The sequence below is a fragment of the Ixodes scapularis genome, unplaced genomic scaffold, assembly GCF_016920785.2.
Source record: "Ixodes scapularis isolate PalLabHiFi unplaced genomic scaffold, ASM1692078v2 PGA_scaffold0__279_contigs__length_252992795, whole genome shotgun sequence".
Taxonomy (NCBI): Eukaryota; Metazoa; Arthropoda; class Arachnida; order Ixodida; family Ixodidae; genus Ixodes; species Ixodes scapularis.
The window spans coordinates 182,064,005-182,087,113 of NW_024609835.1; the positions used below are offsets into that span (position 1 = coordinate 182,064,005).

At 42.9% G+C, this 23,109-nt stretch overlaps 1 protein-coding gene across 1 annotated transcript in view; it reads left to right on the top strand.

Moving 5' to 3' along the window:
* LOC121837819 (alpha-tocopherol transfer protein-like) overlaps window positions 1-11,624 on the top strand; it is a 34,741-nt gene extending 23,117 nt beyond the window's left edge. Inside the window, exons 3-5 of the mRNA XM_042293645.1 lie at window positions 2,686-2,879; window positions 3,938-4,048; window positions 11,412-11,624. Of these exons, the coding sequence (XP_042149579.1) occupies window positions 2,686-2,879; window positions 3,938-4,048; window positions 11,412-11,624 (518 nt within the window). The remainder of the gene's footprint in view (window positions 1-2,685; window positions 2,880-3,937; window positions 4,049-11,411) is intronic.
* The last annotated feature ends 11,485 nt before the right edge of the window (window positions 11,625-23,109 follow it).

The following is a 23,109-nucleotide window of genomic DNA, read 5'->3' on the forward strand; positions in this document are numbered from 1 at the left end:
AGGAGGCAGCGCATCTATCAATACGTGCGCCAAACGCTCCCCGCCGCTCTAGTCGGTCGTCTGCGTCGCCGTCCACCGTTGATGCTGACAAGTTTTCCGGCCCTACTTTTCACGAAAAGGGAGCTACGCCTTGTAATATTACCATGCCCCTACCTGTGAAATATCCACTTGTGAAATACACCTTTGACGTACAGTTTAGATTGCGACGTGCGTGCACCGATTTTTATGGCCCATTTTAGATCGAGCCTAGGCATTTCGGACACCTTATAGCTGATGTGGGACGCAAAACTTACTCCAGTCTCGCTAAAAAAGAAAACAAAGAACGTGCACTCGCAGAACGCTTTTGAAGGCGCTTACTTGCCATAGTTGTTTGTTTCAAACTACGTCGGTCGTGGAGATCTTCCTCTAAACACATCGGTGAGCGCAAACCGACTCGCACTCGCAGAAATTAACCAGCTCGACGAGCTGCGCTCGCTGAGCTATTCAGCAGCCATGTTTGTTATCCTTTCACACAAATGCAAAAAAGGGCGATATTGGGATAATTTTGAAAACAAGAATGACTCGTAAAGGCGAGCGAGTTGAACATGAATACACAAAATTGAAAGAATAAAACAAGGAGGACAAGGCAACACGTGGTTGTCCCGTGCTTGTCCTCTTTGTTTTACTCTTTCAATTTTGTGCAAGAAGGACTCCATCTAGATCATTTCTTTCTGAAGAAGAAAACAAAATACTGTATATTAAGAAACTACTACGACACAGAGATAAAATTTCACACCCAATATTTTACAGATCAATCATATCTTCAGTCAATAAGAAGCACGGTGTAAGCACGAGATGCAGCTTGGCGTGCAGCCTCTATGTCTCCACTTCAAATGCGTCTAACAGCAAAAATATTTCTAAAATGCTTTTTTTGTAAGTGTTTTTAAAGAGCTGTGCCCATCTAAGCTTTTTACAATTTTATTTTTAATTTCAGCGTTCTTTTACGGATTCTATATCGCAGAGTCTAAGAGCGTGATCATGATTCATCTATTTTTTAAAGCTCTCGTGAGCATTATACAAAGTAATGAGCATATACACTATTTATAAACATTCAGCACGACAAGACTTCAATATTAAACACACTGTAATCTAGTTATTAGATATAGGTGAGAAGTACTAATGACTGTGGGAAATTTATTAACATAATTTAAAGAAACAATGCGGTTGGGTATGTCCATTCGACGCCCTTGAGGCCAGGAGTAATCTAGACATTTGATAAGAGACACTGGGCGATGTAATTGCGCGTAATTTACATAAACGGTTGAAGGAAAACAGGAACAACAGTGATGTGTTGTTTTTGTCCCCTTTCTTTAGAACTTTGAAGAACTCTCTCCCTGATGAGGTTTCCGGCTTTGGCTGAGGATGTTGTACATTTTAGCTCTAAGCAAAAAAGAATGCAAAACGAAACATACCCGTTCGCTGGTTAGATCTATGTCGCTCCCTTTTTGCTAACTACGTTCACCACAACAAAACTTTATTTAATAAATATGACCGCCTTTGTGAGATTGTGGTTTGCCTTTACCATATGCAGCACAAGATGCAGTGTACAAAACTTGAGTGATCTCTTCCCAATAAAATACGCAAAGTTGTTCTTATGGCGTTGTGAGCAGCACACCTGAGTTTTTCGGTACAAATAAAATAGTGCCGATGGGAAAAGGGCAAGTAAGTAACCCAGGATTGGTCTTTTTCCCATTTGGGCTACTTTATTTCTGCCTAAAAAGGGTGGCAACTGCCCCAGCAACGTACTTTACCACTTTTGTTCGCGATAAACGTTAGACGCGGGTACTACCTCATTTTTAAATTGTGTTCATGCACATTAAAACGTAAATACCGGCACTGCCAGTATTTAAATTGCAATGATCAATCGCTTAAACGGCGTTTACTACTGTTTGCGTCTTCTTCATTCTTCTATTTATGTATTTATTGTAAAATAAACACACTCCTGATTGTAATGTCTTGGTCCCGCGAGAAAGATAGGAAATAAAATCAAATATTCCGCCGGCTCGATCGATTTAGACTGAAGAAGGTAACCATGCAGCGGTTTCTCCCTTAAACTGAACCGAAATTTCGAGCTGACTAAACAAGGCCGGGCGGATTGGCGGGCAGCTGCAAAACCAAAAAATATCACTCATACGGCGATATATCTAACGGATCGCCGTATTTTTTGGAAAATAAGTGCGCGATTGAACCCGGCCGACGAGGCTGACTAGACAAAGCGCGTCACGATTTCTATTCTCTCTCCTCCTCGCTACGCCCTGTCAAGCTGGTGAACCGAAGGGAGGAGGAGAGATGCGAGGCCGCTTCTCCTAATTCTCAAATTCTCCCGGAGGAGAGTTACGTCAAAAAACTCGCTTGATCGCGCCCTTCTTTTCCAAAAGTACGGCCATCCGTTTAAGATACCGATGTACGAGTGATGTTTTGGAGTTCGTAGCGTCCGGTTCAACACTTCTGCAGACTTACTTTGCGAAATCCAAATTTCAGTTCAGTATCCTTTTAAGGATGCATCGATTAAAATCATGCTCAATGCACATAGGAGAATGCCAGTTGTTTAAAGTGAATGCTACTTTCCGAGATCTCGTGACTTTAGACGGAAGACATCTTAAATATGGCACCATATATTTACGAAATGACTCGTTTTGTTTTCAGGTGACTGGGATCCCCAGACTGCGGCGCACAGTGAAGTTATACAAGCATTTGCCCTTGTCGTGGAATATCTGACAGCGGACCCAGTGGCACAGACGATCGGCATTTCCTTTATCCAGGACAATGGCGGACTTACTTTGGATAAGATGGTTTACGTCAACTTTGGGCTGCTCAAGACCTTCACCAGAATACTTTTGGTTCGCACACTTTACTCACTACCAAAGGCGCACGCCACTCCAAACGCTTTTTTTTTTCTTGCTTATTGCAGAAAGACAACACATGGAGGAGACATCATATTAATCTTTTTGTTCACTTTTTACGCACAGATCACACCAAGCGATTGTACTTTTTGCTTTTACTATTTCACTGGTTGTACTTATGGACATGCTCCGTTGTACAATGATTCCAACCACAGCCAGACGCTACGATCCGATGTGGCGAATCAAGCGGCTCCATCAATAACGCGGCAGTGAATGCGGCGTGATCCTTAGCTTTTTTTTTTCTCTGGGGGATACATGCAATGGGTGACAGAAAACTAAAAAAAATTGTAGCGTTTTCGGCGGTTGAACTTAATATGAAATGGAACGTAGAGCTTTGCTCGGATATCAGTATCCTGACCTGCACCTGATCCAGGTCCACCAGTACCGAGACCAACGGAAAGCTGCATCTACACGACTTCTTTTATGTATGTTTGAATCTGCTCAGGACTTAAGATGTGGATTTTGTTTCTGTTTTCGATTTAAACAGTTTTTCCCACGCGCATCTGGCTTGTGCAAACTAAATTCATGCTACGCATTTAGTGTGTTTTTTTGTTATTCTAAATATTGCACAAACATATTTAGAGTAAACTTGGAGATATCGTGAACTACATGACACGTCACATAATCCAAACCAGCGATTGAACTAAACACTGAAAACTCCGAAGCATCATCATTTTTTTTTCTCGCCGAATCTGAAAATGTTGCGAATGAAAAAATAGAGTCACTTTCAATATATTTAAGATTGAAGGTGACACGTGCAGGTGTAAGCAGACGGCTGCATAGTGTTCATTTACTTTAGTTCGTAATTTAAATTAACTTAGAGCCTCACCACTTCTGCTTGCGCCTTTCTGTTTTATTATTGGTGCCAAAAGGGGGATGCAGTAAGTTACATACTACAAAGTGCATAGGTGCATATATACTTTGATAGCGAAACTAAATATCGCATCTTGTTTTTTCTCTATAAGCTCAACAGTACCTCTATTCTAACTTCACAGGACTGCTCACCGGTTCGTATAAAAGCGATTCACATCGTGAGGGAGTCTTATGTCTTCAACATGGCTTACGCTGTGATTCGACCTTTCATCAACAAGAAGATAGCAGACAGGGTAAGTAGCAAATTCACAGCGCCTTAAAAAACTAAAACGAAAACTGAACCTTTGGCCGCGTTTACTTATATGAGAGTCGACTAAAATGTGAACAGAGTTTCCAAATCAGATTTTTACTTTCGCAAGGGCGCTGAAATAAAACTGTCCCCTAAACGGATTCAGTTTATGCAGTGATATAATATTCGCATGGAGAGTGTACAAATTGTTGAGTGATTTCAGGAAAAACCAAGGAAAAACTCAACGTCCAGGCGGATATTCGAAACACACCTGATCTCTCTTACCTTTCTGCGTCACTTCGCAAAGGCGCGAAGAGTCGACCCCGCTTTCATATGCGAAGGGACGCGTTTTGGGCGACTGGCTGTATGTGTAGGACTTCATTTTCAGACAATCTACTGAATACCGAAAACGACAGTCTGAAATGAAAGAGAAACCAAATACCATTGATTACCAATACTGGAAACTCGAGCCAAAATACATGGGGTTGTCGGGAGACACAGAAGTGCTGCCATCTCCCGGTGTGGGATGGTAAACTATGCGCTCGAAATTAAAAGGATAACAGTCATTCACTACAATATTTTTTCTCTTCACACTATCAGGAATTCTGAATATATGGCAAATCGGTGTGCCGATTTCAATTGAGCAAGAGCTGATACACGGTATTTCTCATAATGAGGTGCGCTTCATGTCAGCACTAAGTATTTAGATAATATAGACCTATGTATTACACCTGGTACAAATGGCCTACTGGCAATTAGTGACTTTCTAGTAAATGGACAGTTTATGGACCACTCTAAAGGCTATGACTGTTACTAGCTGTAGTGACTGGCTCTTTGCAGTTAGAAATAAAGCACAGCAGTTCAAATATGTAATTGCTCCATGGGTCATTATTTTAAATTATTTGAGACTCACTTCCAATGAGGATGGAAATGCTACACGACGTAGTAATTACAGCCATTAATTGCTGCATTGGCTGTTTAACGAAGAGTCAGTATTTATAAGAGAGTAGAAATGGTGTCCGGTTCAGTATTACCTATCGTTTTGGGGGCCTGGTTAGCCTCTAATGACTGCAATTACTATTGGATTGTATTTCTGAGTTATTTGAACGAGTATAAACTATATTGCCTTCCAAGGGCTATTAATGGCTCTGGGCCAACATCCTAAGCTATTTCGGGGCATATAGCCCAAGTAGCTGTTTATTAGGTAGTTCTATTTGTGATAGACTTTAATGACCAATAGTGACCATTTCGTGATATTTGTAATGTTATGTCTCAGATTGGGATTTGAATGACTATTATTGGATATTTGATTTCATTTCCTAATTATATGGCGGATTTCGGTTCCAAATGACTTGTAATGAAAATCAACGACTTTTTGTAACTATTTTGAGTTATTTGATTGCGCGCGGACTGAGTTGGCTTTCAATGGCTAATTTTGGCTTTTTTTTCAAAATTTGACATGATAGATATGTAGTTCAAATGACTTCTAGTTACTTTTAATGACTTTTGGCCACTATTTTGAGTTTTTTTTTTTATTGTGTGCAGACTGAGCTGGCTTTATATGGCTATTATTGGCTATGTGATCATGTTTATAAATTATATGGCAGATTTGGGGTCCAAATTACTTCCGTGAATATCAGTCACTATCGGTCACTATTTCAACTTATTTGTTGTGTGCAGACTAAGTTGGCTTCCAATGGCTACTATTGGCTATACATACTGTGGTATTCTCGCTCACCGCTTGTCCGGAGGAAGGGGCCAAGTCATGATGGAGACATGTTTATTCTTCGAGCCCGGTGTTCGGTGGCTTGCGCCGCCATGGCTCAACTGTCCTGTCCCCCCGTCACGCGCCTCGCGCCCCGTGCTTTGACCCCGCGCTCGTTTCTCCCGCTCCGTCCGCATCGTCGCCGAAATTCTCAGTGTCCGAAATCCCCACATCTTCCCCCCTTTCTGGATTGCTCATGTATCACAAAATCAGCACGCAGTTCATTACTTCAGACGTTTGCACCAACCCTACTTCGCGGGGCAGAACACCTCACAAATATGATTAACTTCATCTAGCCAATAACCGGGTCCACATCTTAAAATTAAGAAAATGGGACAATAACAAAGTATCGGTCTGCTTTCCTGCCGGTCTCTCCCCAAACGAGCATCGTCAGTAGCGCCGCTTAACTTTAAAAAGTCTTCCAGCTCACACCCCGACTAGCTCGCGTGAAGAGAAAGAACGTATGTCAAAGCCGTCACTTTCGCTTTTCAATAAACACTGATATAAAATTAAGGGGAAAAGAGAGAATAACAAACGGTTTTTCTGTTTTCTGACCAGTCTCCCTTCCCCCAACCGAGCATCATCACTAGCGCCGCTTAACTTAAAAAGTCTTCCAGCTTGCACTACGACTAGGTCGGGGGAAAAGGGAGAACTTACGCAAACGCCAGCCCTGTTGCTTTAAAATAAATTAAAATCCAGCGATAAGCCCTGCATTCTATAGCCTTTCCAACCTCCTTGACTGATGTGCCAAAAGCAATACAGGAAGAGCAAAGCGGGAGAACCGGACAGCTTAATCTCATAGCGGATAATTGACGCCTCCCGTGATCGTCTCAATGTTTTCCTACTGGTTCTTGCCTCTCTCGAAGCCTCTCCTTTTTGTCTCTGATCTATTCAGTGTTGCTGTTAAGAGTGCTCCACCGAGATGGCGAAGCACAACAGAAAGTGAACGTCCGCCGGGACCATAATTTTGGAGATCGCGGCGCTCGCAGTCGGGGGTCCCTCGCGCAGCCGCCCGTGGACAGCTCGAAGATATTCGCTGCTCCTCTTGCGAAGTCTGGCAGGGCGTTCGACTGGCTGTACAACGGCTGCTGCTCGCAGCAGCCCGAGTACCTGGAGTAGGCCTTTCCAGCAGGGTCCCCCAGGACTTGCCTTGGCCTGGCAGCGGCATCCAAGCAGGCGTCCATCGCGGATGATGTTAATCTCGTCCATCGTGGCTTTGTTTTACCCGGCCCCAGACAAGCAGCGAGCCCCACGTTGCTGCGCCATTTGTGGTATTCTCGCTCACCGCTTGTCCGGAGGAAGGGGCCAAGTCATGATGGAGACATGTTTATTCTTCGAGCCCGGTGTTCGGTGGCTTGCGCCGCCATGGCTCAACTGTCCTGTCCCCCCGTCACGCGCCTCGCGCCCCGTGCTTTGACCCCGCGCTCGTTTCTCCCGCTCCGTCCGCATCGTCGCCGAAATTCTCAGTGTCCGAAATCCCCACAATACATATTTATTATTATATGGAAGATTTAAGGTCCAAATGGACTTCTAGTGATTGCCTATGATTATCAGTCCCTATTTCGAGTTATTTGATTGTGTGAAGACTGAGTTGGCTTCATATGGCTATTATTGACTATATGATTATATTTATAAATTATATGGCAGATTCGGAGTTATACTGACTATTAATGACTATTGGTCACAATTTTGAGTTATTAATTTTGTGTGCGGGCTGATTTGGCTTCCAATGACTATTATTGCCTATACAATATATTTTTTTATTTATATGGCAGATTCGTGGTTCAAATGACTTCTTGTGACTATCAATGGCTATTAGTCACTATTTCGACTTACCTGATTGTGTGCAGACTGAATTGGCCTGATATGGCTATTATTGGCTATATGATTATGTTTGTAAATTATAAGGTGGGCTCGGGTCCAAATGACTTCTAGTGACTATCAATCACTATCAGTCACTAATTCGATTTATTTGATTTTAGGCAGGCTCAGTTGGCTTCCAATGGCTACTATTGGCTATCCAATCATATTTTTATTTATATGGCAGATTCGGGGCCCAAGTGACTTCTAGAGACTATCAATGGCTATTAGTCACTATTTCGAATTACCTGATTGTGTGCAGACTGATTTGGCTTCATATGGCTATTATTGGCTATATTATCATGTTTATAAATTATATGGCGGATTTGGGGTCCAAATGACTTCTAGTGACTATCAATGATGATCAGTCACTATTTCGACTTATTTGATTTTATGTAGGCTGAGTTGGCTTCCAATGGATATATTGGCTATAGGCATCTGTTATTGACCTGGTTGGCTCGAATTGCCAAAAAATGGCTATTAGTGCTTATGGTCGCAATATTCTGCTATTCTATACTTATGAATGAAAATGGCTTCAAGTGGCTATTGTTAGCAATAGCATATCATCTTAAAGGGGCCCTGCAATCATATTTAAGCGTCTACCTTTTTGCGGCTTCCGCGTCTCTTGGGGTCCGGACAAGCCAGCGGGCACGGAGAGAGTAACTAAATATCAGTACGTCATATTTTAACCGGACGACGCGGAAACCACCTCCACCGACGAGGGCGACCCGCGGTACCGAAAGCGCGCAAAATGTGACGTGTTTGGTCCTAGGCTTACTACTGGTCAGAGCCGTTAAAAGCTTGTTCGTAGTCGAAATACAAAATATACGTGGCGCGAACCGTTTAAATTATTTATAAAAGAAGTTTTTGTTCAGTATTTTAGATCAGAAAAGAAACAAATGCAGTTTATAAAGTACGGAAACAAGAAAAGACCCGTCGACATACCCGCCACCAAGCGGCGGTAAAAACGGCGCATACTAGAAAGAACTAGTGGGATGAGGCTACGACGAACGGCCAGCGTAGAAAAGCCCCGGAGGTACGCGGCGGCGCTGCGGTCGTATACCGGCTCAACGATCCGACCGGTTCCGAGCGTTCCGAAGGCCTTCGGCGCGGGCCCTGCTGGCGATTTGGCCATTTGGCGGCATGGCAGCGCGAAGTGGCTCCTGTTCTGAACTGATCTTTACCCCGTGTTTGCTGTCGTTTCTGGCGAATGAAGTGTCATGCCGAAATAGTCTTTAATCGCGCAGCAAATGCAATGCGAGCCGCCCCGGCCGCCCGCTTCATAGAGCCTATCCAATATATGCTTTAGTGGCGCCCTCTCGAGCCGTTGGCCCAGAGTGCGGCAACCGTGAACGCTCGATGAGCTCACTACCCCTCCTCTAGTTCATGGCCGCTCAAGCCAGGACCTACTACGTCATGAAGGAGGTTATTTTTTGCTTGTTTTTGTAATTCTAATTCGCCTATAACTTTTAAAATAAAGCGAAATTTGAGAAAAGTTTGATTAAGTTACTACGTTCAGTGCGCTCAGGTTCGGTGCAAATTAAAACCAGCCAAAAAGTCATTGCAGGGTCCCTTTAACAATACCACCTTAAATCGCTTCAGAATGAACATTAGTGACATTTAGTGACATAGTATTCATGATGTTTTGAATATGAATGGATTCAAGTGTCTACTATTATTGGATACGGGCAGTTCTTGGCCAAATCGGCTTGAAATGGCTATATATATCTATCAGCGACTATTATTGGCAATTTATGCAATTGGAGTGTGTATAGATTTGAATGACTTCAACAGGATAGTATTGGCTATAGGTATCTATTCTTGACTTGGTTGGCTTGGATTGGCTATTATTGGCTATAATCATCTGTTCCTGACTTGGGTGGCTTCAATTGGCTACAAATGGCTTAAAGTGACTAGTATTTATACTTAGCAGTTATTTCTTTGTCTACAAATTGAAATGGCTTCATGAGGATAGTTTTGGCTATTACCATATATTTTTTACCAGACTGGCTTCAAATGGCTATGAATGGCTATTCGTGGATATAGTTGACAATTCTATGCTATTTCAGTGATTATGATTGAAAATGACTTCACATGGCTATTATTGGCTATTAGCATGTATTTTTGTTAGATTGGCTTAAAATGGCTATACATGGCTATCAGCAACTATTATTTACAGTTTATGCATTTGGAGTCTATATAGATTCGAATGACTTCAACTGGATAATATTGGCTATAGGCATCTATCTTGACTTGGTTGGCTTGGATTGGCTATTATTGGCTATAATCATCTGTTCATTACTTGGGCGGTTTGAATTGGGTACAAATGGCTTAAGTGACTAGTATTTATAATTAGCAACTATTTCTTTGTCTACGAACTGAAATGGCTTCATGCGGCTAGTTTTGGCTATTACCATCTATTTTTTTACCAGACTGGCTTCAAATGGCTATTCGTGAATATAGTTGACAATTCTTGCTATTTCGGTGATTATAATGGAAAATGACTTCAAATGGCTATTATTGGCTATTAGCATCTATTTTTACTAGATTGGCTTGAAATGGCTATACATGGCTGTCAGCAACTATTATTTACAATTTATGCAATCGGAGTGTGTATAGATTTGAATGACTTCAAATGGATATTATTGGCTATATGCATCTATTCTTGACTTGGTTGCTTGGATGAGCTATTGGCTATAATCATCTGTTCCTTACTTGGGCGGTTTGAATTGGCTACAAATGGCTTAAAGTGACTAGTATTTATAATTAGCAACTATTTCTTTGTCTACAAACTGAAATGGCTTCATGTGGCTAGTTTTGGCTATTACCACCTATTTTTTAGCAGGCTGGCTTCAAATGGTTATGAATGGCTATTCGTGAATATATATTCAATGGCTATGAATGGCTATTCATGAATATCCATTGAATGGCTATGAATGGCTATTCATGAATATCCACAATTATACTATCTATAGCCATTGCTAGCCCATTGAAGTCAATCTGGTTAAAAATAAATGATAATAGACAACAACGGCTACTAAAAGCAAGTCCGTTTAGTAAACACTAAAATTGCTCATAACTATCAAGACTAGCCACTAATTGCCATTTGTAGCTATTTCAAGCCATTTCGATAAAGAATAAATGCTTATAGTCAATGATAGCCACTTGAAGGCAGTTTCGTCCATAAACAGTGAAATACCACAGAATTGTCAATTATACTCACTATTAGCGATTGCAAGCCATTTGAGGCGAATCTGGCCAGAAATAGATGCTAATAGCCAGCAATAGCCGATAAAAGCCATTCCAGTTAGTAAACATGAAACCTGCTTATAAATATCAACACTAGTCACTACTAGCCATTTGTACCAATTTTAAGCCAATCTAAATGCTTATAGCCAGTAATAGCCACTTGTAGCCAGTTTCATTCAAAAACACTGAAATAGCACATAATTGTCAATTATACTCACTAAGAGCCATTGCAAGCCATTTGAGGCGAATCTGGCCAGAAAGAGATGCTAATAGCCAACAATAGACACTAAAAGCCATTCCAGTTAGCAAACATAAAACCTGCTTATAAATAAGAACACTAGTCACTACTAGCTATTTGCAGCAATTTTAAGTCCATCTAAATGCTTATAGCCAGTAATAGCTACTTGTAGCCAGTTTCATCCAAAAATACTGAAATAGCACAGAACGGGGTTCGTATTTACGAGACATGACGGTGTGTCTATTACTTTTACAGGTTCATTTCCACGGAGAGAAGTTTGAGGGTCTCTATAATGACATGCCCGTGAGCATGCTTCCCAAGGAATATGGAGGAATGGGTCCCGACCTGGACTTCAAAGCCTACTGGAGCGGTCTAGACCTAGCGGAGGCCTCCTTCGTCGAGAACAAACGCTATGGATACACCGGGAATGAAGACTGTAGCAAAGATATCGAAGTGACAGCTTTTTAGAAGGATGTCGTGTGTTAAAACAGAAATAGCGAAACGTTATACCACTCTTCAGGAAGAATAACCACAACATAAAAACAATAGAGAAAAATAAATAGACAACCTCAAACTAAATTGTTTGCGATATTTTGCGATGATCGAGGGTGTCAAGAAGCAAGGAAGTTTCAAGACATGACAAGCCAAATGTTTTCACGGTAAAAACAACAACAACAATAAAAACATTTCCTTTGGGTTCCTGACAAGCTGCGCCATCTTACAGCGTTTCTCAGAAGTGGCAACGAATCTTCGACGCACTTGCTCTGTGGCGAGGCAGCGCCGTGCAGATGCGTATCCCTTCTTCCACCGCGGAGGCGACCTGCACAATGGCGCGTCCGACTTCAGCTAGCGTTGCCGCGTTCAATTTAGCAGGATGCACTCCGAAGATGACATCTGCCGTTCCTGGCTTCAGACTGCGTTTGTATATTCGTCTATAAAAAAGACACTTGGGGACGCTGACCCATGGAGTTATTATAATGTATGCTAGAGGTTCAACTGGCGCTGGTGTCTATACAGTATAGTTCAAAACTCCTACATAGGTGTAATCGGCAACTTGCTTGCAAATGCTTTCACAAAAAGGTACTCGTGTATCCGGAGTTTTGAGTGTATCACTTCGGATACACGAGCACACTTCGTGTATCCGAAGTGTGCTCGTGTATCCGGAGTTTTGAAGCATAGAGATCTGTGTTTGGAAACTGCGCTCGAGCATATGGGGGCAAGCTTTCTGTAGTGCCGCGACAAGAGCTGTAGTAGCCAATCCTCGTTCAAGAGTTCTTGAATGTTCGGAATCACTCGGAAGAAATCCTTTACAGGATCTAACTTGGTACATCCAGCATACCTGTGTGCTTGTGAACTTTAAGGAGAGATCGAGAAACCGAATACACTGGTTTACAGGAAGTTCATGGGTGAAGGAAAGTCCAGGGCAGCTTTGGTCAAAGCTGCGCATGGCTACTTCTAAACACCCATCACTCCGCTCGTCGACTTCAGAGTTGCACAGTACAAGAAAGTAATCTACGTATCGAAAGATGGCCTCGATGCGATGATCTTTCAGATTATCTTGGATGGTCTTCCTGGATGCTGCAAGATATATATCGCAGAAATATGGGGCAACTCGGGAATCTATGCAAACGCCAGATTTCTGTACATATTTCTGGCCCTCGTGAGACACAACAGTTGCCGTAAGGTAGATCCTTAGGAGCTCCAGGAAGCTGTCGAGGTTCATCCCAGCTGTGTTTTGGAAGCTTTGGACGCCTTGCTCTTCGATTGTTGTACGAAGTATCTGTAGAAGAGTGGCATGGGGAATGGAATAATACATGTCTTTTATATCGAAGGAAAAGCCTGAAACAACGTCGCACCCCTTTTCCTGAAGAAAGCAGATTACTCTCTGAGAGTTGGGAATTCTGAAAGGGTCGTTTATCTGAACTTGGGATAGTATTTTGTGCCAAAACGGTTGAGAGATGGCCTGGACAGGTGTGATTTTCTGAAACAATGGCGCGAAAGGGAACCTCGTCCTTGTGTGTTTTGGCCGAAAAAATACACATAGGTCACCTTGTTTCGTTCCTTTTATTTTTGTCACAAGACTTCCACATTGCTCCTCGCCGAGTATTTTGAGGATGGGTCTTTTTGCTGATATACTTTGTTTTGGATCGACTGGGATGACATTTTTCGCCATCGCTTGTCGGGCTTTTTCTCCAAACGCCCCCGAATCCACAACCACAAACCCTCCTTCCTTGGCGGAGAGACATAGTCTAAGGTCTTTGCGACGTTTTTCGGGTACCGTTGTTGCGAAACTTAATTTTTGAGATCCTTGGCTGCGTTTTTCTTTGACAGATTATTAGCACCGAAATTTTCCGGTGGCGCCTTCCTATGGCTTCTGTTCTTGACTTCACGACCACGATTTGCTTTGCTGTGACGTCAGAAGTTGTAGTCTTGGTTAGTTAATATCAGTTTCAGACGAATTTCGATGGCGCGCGTGTAAAAAGAACAATGGAAACTTGGAGTCATCGCATTCTAAAATAACACCATGGAAGTTGACAGTCTGACATTGTTATTATTTTTATGGATGAAAATAGAATTGTACAAAATACAGACATCACTTTAATGAGTTCTTGGGAAACTTTTAAATGCCGACCGAAACGACACTTTTGGTCGCTCATGTCACCAATAACGCCTCCGGTTTTCTTTCCTTCTACAGACCTTGCCCTATGTATCACTTCTTACTTTTTTCCTAACCACGGTCTCGGCTGTAACATAAAATGATTAACCAGCTTGCCTGCACTCGTTCTCCCTTTTCGGAAGACCATGTCTGCTCAATAATGGTGTCACCCGCTCTATCACGATAGGTGTCAGCAATAAACATCCGAGTCATCCGTTACTTCTGATTCTAGGTATGCTGCCATACCATCCAGAAATTATCCTCATGTTTTGCACATAGTTCTGCTCTGCAGTAGCGGTGGCTGCGTCGTCTGACAGCACTTGTAATTTCCACCAGTCATGTCTCTAAGTCTCGGGTCCTTTGGACACGTCAGAAAAAAAGGGGCTATATAACCCAGAACGTTGTGACTCGCTTACTGAAAGTCGGATTTACCACCAGACGACCCAGATGCAGCTATTTCAAAACAGAACTTTCTGCAAAACATGTGCATTACGTCGGCAGGCATGGTAACGCCCCCGAAATCAGTGGTAACATGTTTTTTTTTGTATTGCTAAGAGTAACCGAACGTGACTTTAACCGATGGCTTAGCCTTACACAGACTTAGGGCAATCATAATAGAAAAATTAAAAAAAAAATCTTTCAGCCTTCTTACTCTGGTGAAGAGGAAGACCAGCGAAGCTGTACTATGATGAGAATGAAATAACGGCCGGCCGCAAGTCGGCAAGCCAGAGTGGAAAGACTGGAAAGGTTGCCACCATCTATGAACGATGGCGGCAACCAGACCACCGGTTAGGCGGTTGTCTGGTTGCCTCCGTCGCTCGTAGATGGCGGTAGCTGTTCGAGGGGTTGTGTCGACATTTATTTCCTGTCGGACACGATCCTGGGGAAACAAGCCCTTAACAGCTCCGCTTTAAAAACATTATAGACAAACAGAGATTAGAAAAATGGCAAAAAAAGAAATAAAAACCAGCCGTCTGCAAAAAAAAAAAGTTACTTTTTAGAAAACTTTCAACACAGCTAAAGCTCGAGGGAAAACCGCTAAACTGGCAACAACGTTTGTAATACACAATCATTGTGCTAGTTAATGAACATGACCGCAGGAGACTTCAGCTTCGTTAGATTAAGTCTGAAAAACAACCTTTCGAAGGCAGATGCTGTATTGACGCACCCTTCAGCATACTTGATATTGAACATCCAGAAGGCTGCCATCAGAGGTGCTAGGTCTTCAGTGATGTTAATCGGTCTAAAGAGTTCGGTTGACTCTGCATGGACGAACAGCTGCTCGGAAAGTTGTAGTCCTTCTCCATGGAACACAACACAAGGCAGGCCGCATGGAGTGCGTCTTCACTCTGTAGTACAAGCAGGAAAGAGTCATAAATAACAATAACTGGGACGTCAGAAATGAAATGCAGTTTTGACATTTGCGCAACTACAATTAGAACTTTATCAAAATGTGGCATTCTGAAAGTGAAGCATAATTTATAAGCTAATGCCTCAGTAGATTTCACTTCAAAATGCACGAGTGGTTTTGACTTTCAACTGCGAGAAGTTGTCCCACTATGAACAGCTTGCCTTTTACAGCGGAGCTGTTAAAGGGGCGGTGCAACGATTTTCGGACTTCGGTCAAAGATTTCTGGAAGTTGCCCCCTGACACTTCTGAAGTAAAGAACAGAAAACTGATTTCGCCTGCGTGTCCTAGTTGTTGCGTAAAAAAAAAGATAAAGACTGGCATTTCGGGCACCCCTCAACTCACTCCCAGTCTTCAGGGTCACACCTGGTCGCACTCCCAGTGACGTCATTCGGAGTGCCGTGTAGCTTCCCGTGTGCTATCTCGGAGGACGCTTCCCCTCCCTCTCTCTGCGTACATTAGCGGGCGCTAGGCTGCAGCTTAGAGCCGAGCGAGGTCACGTAATCTTTTCGCCGTAGTTCCTTCGGCTGCCACTTGGGGCTGCAGGTGGGGGAAAAAGCTCGACTTTTGCTTTGCAATTATGCAGCGGAATCGCGACATTTTTAATGAAGGAAGTGTTTTCTCTATCCTCTGGGACACGATAAACAACGTAAAAGTGACGAGATGCAAATCCTTTTAATCATAAAATCGTTGCACCGCCCCTTTAAGGGCTAGTTTCCCCAGGATCGTGTCCCCCGCAAAGAAATGTCGAAACAAATCTCTGGTTGCCGCCGTTGCTCATAGATGACGGTAGCTGTCCAGAGTGTTGTGTTTGCCGGTTGTCCGCTTGCCGTCGTCGCTCATAGATCGCGGCAACATTTCTTCGGGAAAAGAAGGGCGGGAACGGAATGAGAGGCGTGGCGCAGCAGCGCGAATGGTTTTGTAACCTCCGCAAGGCCGCGCTATCGCCTAAAGTTACACTGCGTCCAGCGCTTCCGATTTCCTTGCGAGAGAAGAGCAGATTGCTCGCCTGGAAAGCCACCGCCGAGAACAGAAGCTACAGCTTCCCTGCTTTTTTTTCTTCACCAAAGTGGAAAAGCTGAAAGTTTTTGCAGATAAAATACTAATTGACTAAGTAATTTGCAAAAAACAAAAGTACCATACTTATGTGTCTTTCGCACAACTGAACTGCAAACAAATATGTCTCATGTGTCTCTGAGAAATATTGCGATTTTTCTTCAACTTGAAAAACAAACTTTGCGTCGCTAAACGCTCCTTCTTGGCGGTTTGGACGAGATGCCAGTTACAAAGCTTGCTGTTATTTAGTCCAAAAGGTTTAAGAGTTATTAATAAATTTATAATGAGCAAATGGGACCCTTTTCCTGCAGCCAACACCATTTATCTCTATGCCGCATGCTGAGACTGAATCAGCCTTCAATAGAATTGTTCCGCTCTTTAAGCATTTCTTCGAGACGCATATTTGTATTTATTTGTTTATTTATTCGGGTTACCTCGCAGCGTCTAAAGGGCATTAATGCCAGTAGGGGAGGCTTATGAATGTTAATAAATTTAGAAGCGTTAGGGTTTGAGGAGGCGCTAGTATAACTACCGCCAAACGTAATAGCGTTTTTTTTTTTTTTGAGATTTGGTAGGCAAGAGCGATACACTCGTGCTTGGTATACTACGCGAGGCAATCAATTGAACGAGCGGCTCGGGACGCGGCATACGAAGCACAAATGTCCCAGTAACGACGTCGTATCTCGACGTAACGTAGCTAAATGTTCATATTAACTATTTATATTAAAACGTTGTTTCAGGTAGTTGGTGTGATCGTCAGGTTCCGCAATTTCGTACCAACCAATATTAAACTGAAGGTAGAGTGCGCCCCGTTAAACTCTGAGCTAAACTACTGCCATTTCGTTTTGTGGAACCACTACTAAAACAAGCTTACATAAAAATTCTTTGCTTCAAAAGAAGGTTTTGAGTTTTATTGCAGACTTCCCGTAAAATTACTCTTCAGAACCTTTATTTTCGTAAATATAAAGCAATTCACATCCAAAACAAGTATAAATATTGGTTACATTATTCCATTTGTTTTTCATCTGAGCCATTCATAAATTTCTTGTCTACTATGTTCGAAATAATAAGGTATGAATGTATTATCAGTACTCGTCACCCGGAGAGATGAATGGCCCCCTGAAGCCGTAAGAATTAGAATTCACAATCACTTCATTATAACCTCCCGACAGTGCTAAATAAATGACCTCATAATAACTGCGATATATCTGCACTCTCAAAAGCTGATCTACGCGAGCATTTCACGTGTTGAACTACTTGAATTTTGTATATTGCGTAGTTAGACACCTTTTGGTTGCTATATCAGATACTCCTCTGCTGTATTTTTTGTATGTTTTAAGATAGCTACTCCTTTGTTTCTTACTACTTTTATTGTATTCCGTATGAACTGTAAACAGACTTGTCGACGCTGTTACCTCTGTAACGGGATTTCAGACCCCGTCACAGCTTTTTGTTTGAGAGTCCCTCCAGTCTCTGGAAAATTAACTAAATTGAAATTGAAATGAAACGCCACTGTCTTCTCTAATTCGAATACTTTGGGTTTTAACCGTAAACAAAAGCACCAGCACAGCCTCATTACTGAAACGCGAACGAGTTCTTACTGACGTCTTGAGGAATCACTGACTGAAATATCGCGAATAACGACACCCAATTTACCAAGCGAAATCCATCATTTTTATATTCCTAATATACAGTATATGACTGGCAGTTCCATTTATCGGCCACTTCAAAAAGAAATATGTTTGTAGTCAGCATTCTAGTACGGTTACGATTACAAAACTGTGGCACAAAGATCGCAAGTTCTGACATGGTACCTATTAACATTTCCAAGTCGTATACATCCTTCAGAAACCTGAAAAAAAAAAAAAAAAAAAAAAAAACGACTTTTCTTTACTGACAGATGACGCACTTCTGCACTTTTATCTATCTGCCCGTTCGACAACCGCCATGTCTTCTTGTTCATAGCGATAACGATAGGGTGTCTCCGCGGTTTAGAGGCCCAAACCGAAGCTTTGAAAAATGGTAGCTTTCTGGTTGGATTAGCCGATTCGTCTCCCCCCCCCCCCCCCCCCCCCCCTCTCACCCAGCGTTCCCAAAAACTTGTAACATCCGCAGAGTCCAGTATGGCACGTACCGGCCTAATATTTCAATAATCTGTCCCGCGAACTTACAAGAAAAAAAAAAGTGTTTTCAGGAGGAGACTCCTCCTTTGTAAAATGTGTAATATTTTAACACCTTTCTGAAGCCGGCAAAAGGTGTAACAAAACCTCTCTCACACTGTCAATAGGTGTAGCAAAATTATTACACATATTGTGAAAAAAAAAAAACTATATAGCGTTTTGAAAAGGTACATTTGGTGTGAAGCACCTTCCGAACATCATTATATGTGTTTTGGCTTTTCCTGTTTACGTTATTTCCGGGATGCTGATATAAGTATGGCGCCTGGATCGCGTCTCCGACTGGTGTGTTTACCGCGTCCAAGAGAAAAATGGACCCTCGATCTCCACCCGATGACGTCATAGAAGTGCCGTGCTGTCGCCGGCCGTGATCCTGGCGGTGTCCCAGCAGCGGTGCTGGATGTGGCAGACGCCTGTTCTGCTACAGGTCGCTCTCTGGTTTGACAGTACACGGAAGCTTTGGCAGCCAGAAGTTGAGACGCCGCGACTACAGCCACACTCGCGTTCGCTCGTGCTTTTCGCCGGCCCTCTACGACCAACCGCCAAAATTGGGACATCCAACAGCATGGAACTCCGGCTTTTATGACGTCATTTGCTACCACTTCGGGGCCACTTTTAAAGTATGGGCGAGATAGGACGCTGAACACATATGTGTTCAGCGTCCTATCGTGCCTGGTGCGCGTTTTCAAATGGTGCACCATTTGAAAACGCGCACCAGGCACCATAATAGAAGCAGAGAGCAACCAGTTTACTTTTACTGTGCTCCTGCGCATTCCTATGGGAACACGCGCGTGCATTTTGTCTTTTCGTCAGAGAGTGACGGGAGTCACCTTTTTTATTTTGGTTGCAGCTTATAGTATGCACCTCATTGAAAAAATTGTAACTGCTTTAGTCACGGTATCATTTTGACCAGTGAACTATATGTTAACTTTCGCTGTATTTCCGGCGCAAACCTGTGTTCCACAGCAGGTATGAAAAGACAAGCGACAAATGTAAACAAATAACAATTGAAGGGAATGTAGATTATGTTGAAGGTGTGCCGACGTTCCGATGACTCCAGTGTATTGCTAATATGCCCAGCTCCTGTTACTACACGAAAACCACTCGTCAAGTTGCACCTCGTCGTGCAATTTGACGAGTGGTTAAAAACACCGAAAACGTAAATAATAAAGTAGTGAGCTATGAAAAGTATATTTTTGGTGTTTAATAATCCCCACAGCCTTTATGGAGCACCAGTTGTCTGGCCTCACCTTATTTTTCCAAATAGTTCGAGTGTGCGGATGGTGTTTTAACGCAACAAACAACCTCGCGCATATGCATGAGCAGAGAGAATAAAGTGAAACTCGTTTACTGAATATCGGGCTATACTTACTTGGCCTTCACTTTATTTTTATCACCTATACGTACATGGAGCTCCTGATCAAGTGTTACACCGTGTATTTTGCCGTCTCTCTTGATTCTCCAGATGCCCTTCGCTGGTTTGACACGTAAATCCCCCCTCCAGAAAAGCGCCGACACCGTGTTTGCGCTGTCCAACAGCGCACATAGATGAATGCATGAAGCTTTTTTACCGCTGTGTTTAATGCATTGCAATGAACGAGAAAAAACAAAACAAAAACACCGTAACTGACCAATTGTTAGATTTAAGGGACTAAAAACGTTCCAAGCTACTCATGACGTTAGAATTATTGATACTATTTCCTCTTATAAACAAGCGTGGAAAAAAGAATGGATTACCCGGTGTCAGTTTTCAACTGGTTGTTGCCTGCTCCAATTTGAAACAGCATACTAGCGCCAGCTAAACCTCTAATTATAATAACTATAGGCGCTGACCATAGCAGGCGGCCTTCATCGTGCAGAAAGAGACGACGGGATTGCGAGATCAGGTGCGTATAGCTGGGTGCTTTCGCGTGCATTTTGAATTGTTGGAATGTGAACAAAAAGAATTAGGCATAAGAAATCAACACAAATCCCGGATTTCCACCAGCGGCTGATATGATTTGACGAGCCTCACAGGAAAAGTATACATTTAGCTCGAAATATTGAAGAAGTTTTTTGTACTCTAACACGTACCTAAACAGTAACGATGTAGCCAAACGGTAAACTACAATGTACAGCGTGTCCCCGAGAAAAAAAAAATTGTGTTTTCTCAGCACAAACATAAACTACGTGTCGGCAATCGTTTAGTCTCTAAGAAAATGTAGTTCTTGCGGTCCGGACTAGGTAGCAAGGTTTGATAGCTATCCGTTCTCTTATTCAAAAATTTTAAAGGAGTTTAGCCGAAAAAAAAGTTGCAAAATGATGGTTGACAAGGCGCATGAATATCGGGCTGATTGACGCAAACTATCGGTGACGGGCAGCAATTTCCAAAGTTTCCAAAGAAAAGTTTTAAAAAATTCGCTTTTAACTTTGAAGAAGTTAATGGTCCCCTCTGAAACTTGTGGGCAACCTGGAGATTCCAAGCGGTTGGCCCAGGCTGCCCCTCCGACAGTCATAAGTGGTCATCTTGACCACGAGGGGGCCGAGGGCAACTGGCCACGCGAGCGGCGCTCCGCGGCTGATGAAAGGCCGTCGCAGCGGATGCGCGGGGGCTGTAGGGATCGCGGTACAGGATATAGCGGTCATTAAATGTTTACGTGTTGTTGAACCGGTGTGGCTGTGTCATTCCCCGAGACGGGTAGCAGCAAGGGAAATCCCACAAACTAGAGAATCTGGTCCGGGCCGTTCGAGGTACATTTTGGCAGAAACGGAGCATTCGGCAATGCGTAGTTGATGTTTGAGCCTAAAAAAGTACCGAAATTCTTTCGGGGTATTTGCTAAGAATAAAACGTGTTTGGCTTGTTTTTTAGAATCAACAAAGGACAGCTGCTGCCCCTCGTGGGGGAACATCGAAGAAAGAATATCCACTCGGGGATGGAGTTGTGCATAAAAAGTCGTGTTCTGCGCACTTCGGCAGGGGTATGCAACTACCGACAAGGAATCCACATGCTGGCAGCATGCCTCGCACCCAGTGAGCTATCATTGCGCATCAAGATTTCTGTGTAATATTTTCGTCAATACTTATTTTAAAGAAGGACTGCACAGGTTACTAGAAGGACGTAGCTGATTGTACTTACAATGACTTAGTGAAGACAAATAGAAATCACTTGATTGGTGTCACTGATTACAGCCTACTGGACGCAACCGATTTTTTTCACGGCGCATTTTAGAACAATGTATCGAGTAAACAAATCCACCTTGGGTGACACAACGACCACGAAAATACAGTTACGTTATGTTACGATGATAACAACAACACACAAAAAAAGCTTTTTGTTATGTTGATATTTTATTGGTTTTGTTTTAATTAAAGTTTCGGAAAGCTTGGACGGAGGTTCTATTTTACTGTTCAAGTCATACCTCAATCGGTCAATAAACGCGCGCCACACCTGGCACAGCGCGTTCCACGCGCGACAAATGTTGTCTGGATCGCAAGCTGATTCGTAGAGACGTGAGGTGAGCTTTGAGTATACATCTTTTCAAGAAACATTCGGCCCCAGGGACAAGATAGCCTTTTTTAGCCCACTCACTGGGTTTGAGGCTATACTTCCTTTAACCTCAAGTCCAGACTCAGCCGACGCTACGAGCTGATGGGGCCAAGCAGACAACGTCAAAAGGGCACCATCGTGGTGTTCGTCATGTTTGTGTGCGTATTCTATAGTTGCTGAACCAATCATAAACAGAAAAAGCCCAATGACTTGCGTATTTCACGCTGTTTTGATTGGTTCCATTATCTCGTAGCGTCGGCTGCGTCTGGACTAAAGCTGAAACGAAGTTCAGTCTATCACCGGCGTCCCTGCCAACCCTAACCGAATGGACCGTTGATTTCAATAGGCGCCATTTCAGACACCACTGGTGGTTAAATTCTTGCCCTTTCCAGCTTTTCGTTTGCGCGTCATGATCTATGCATATTCCGGAGGAAATTAAAAACGCACTGTATCGCAGTTAGAAGAAAAATTAAACAAAATAAATTTTTTTTTTCGAGGGGGGGGGGGGGGGGGGGTGTGACAGGGCGATTGCCACTATATTGTTCATTTTATTTGATGAGAAGTCCTAACGGTGTCCCCCACTCAACCGTGTCAATCGACAAAGCGCATAGCTTTCGGAAATAATTTACTACACAATATGGCCGAAAGGCATGCATATCGCACGCGCACAAATAACGTGATTACAGATCTACACGAGAGGACTCGGACATGAAGTTTGGCAAGTGCCAAGATTTGAGCAATATATTGTACGCACCACACTGTGCTGTGTCATCGAAGAATGATAAATATTTAAAAATCGTATAACGCTGCACAAGAGTGTCGACGACAGTCACATCTTGACGATTGGACAGAAGATAAAAGGACCTCATTTTGGAGCGCATGTTAGGGAGAGCTTCCTTTTTTGTTGATTGTGGCTATGTAGTTAAAAAGGAAATAGAGGCAGCTTCCTTTCTTCCCAACACCAGCGCCAAGGCAAAAGATCGATTCCGATTGCTTATTTCCCTACCCCGACCCGAGCAGCTATTTTTGGCTATGACTGCGAAGGTCACTGCACGAATTATCTCTGGGAGTGGGGAAAACAGTTATCATTGTTCGCGAAATCACGTCAAGGGCCGTTCGAAGTTCTTCT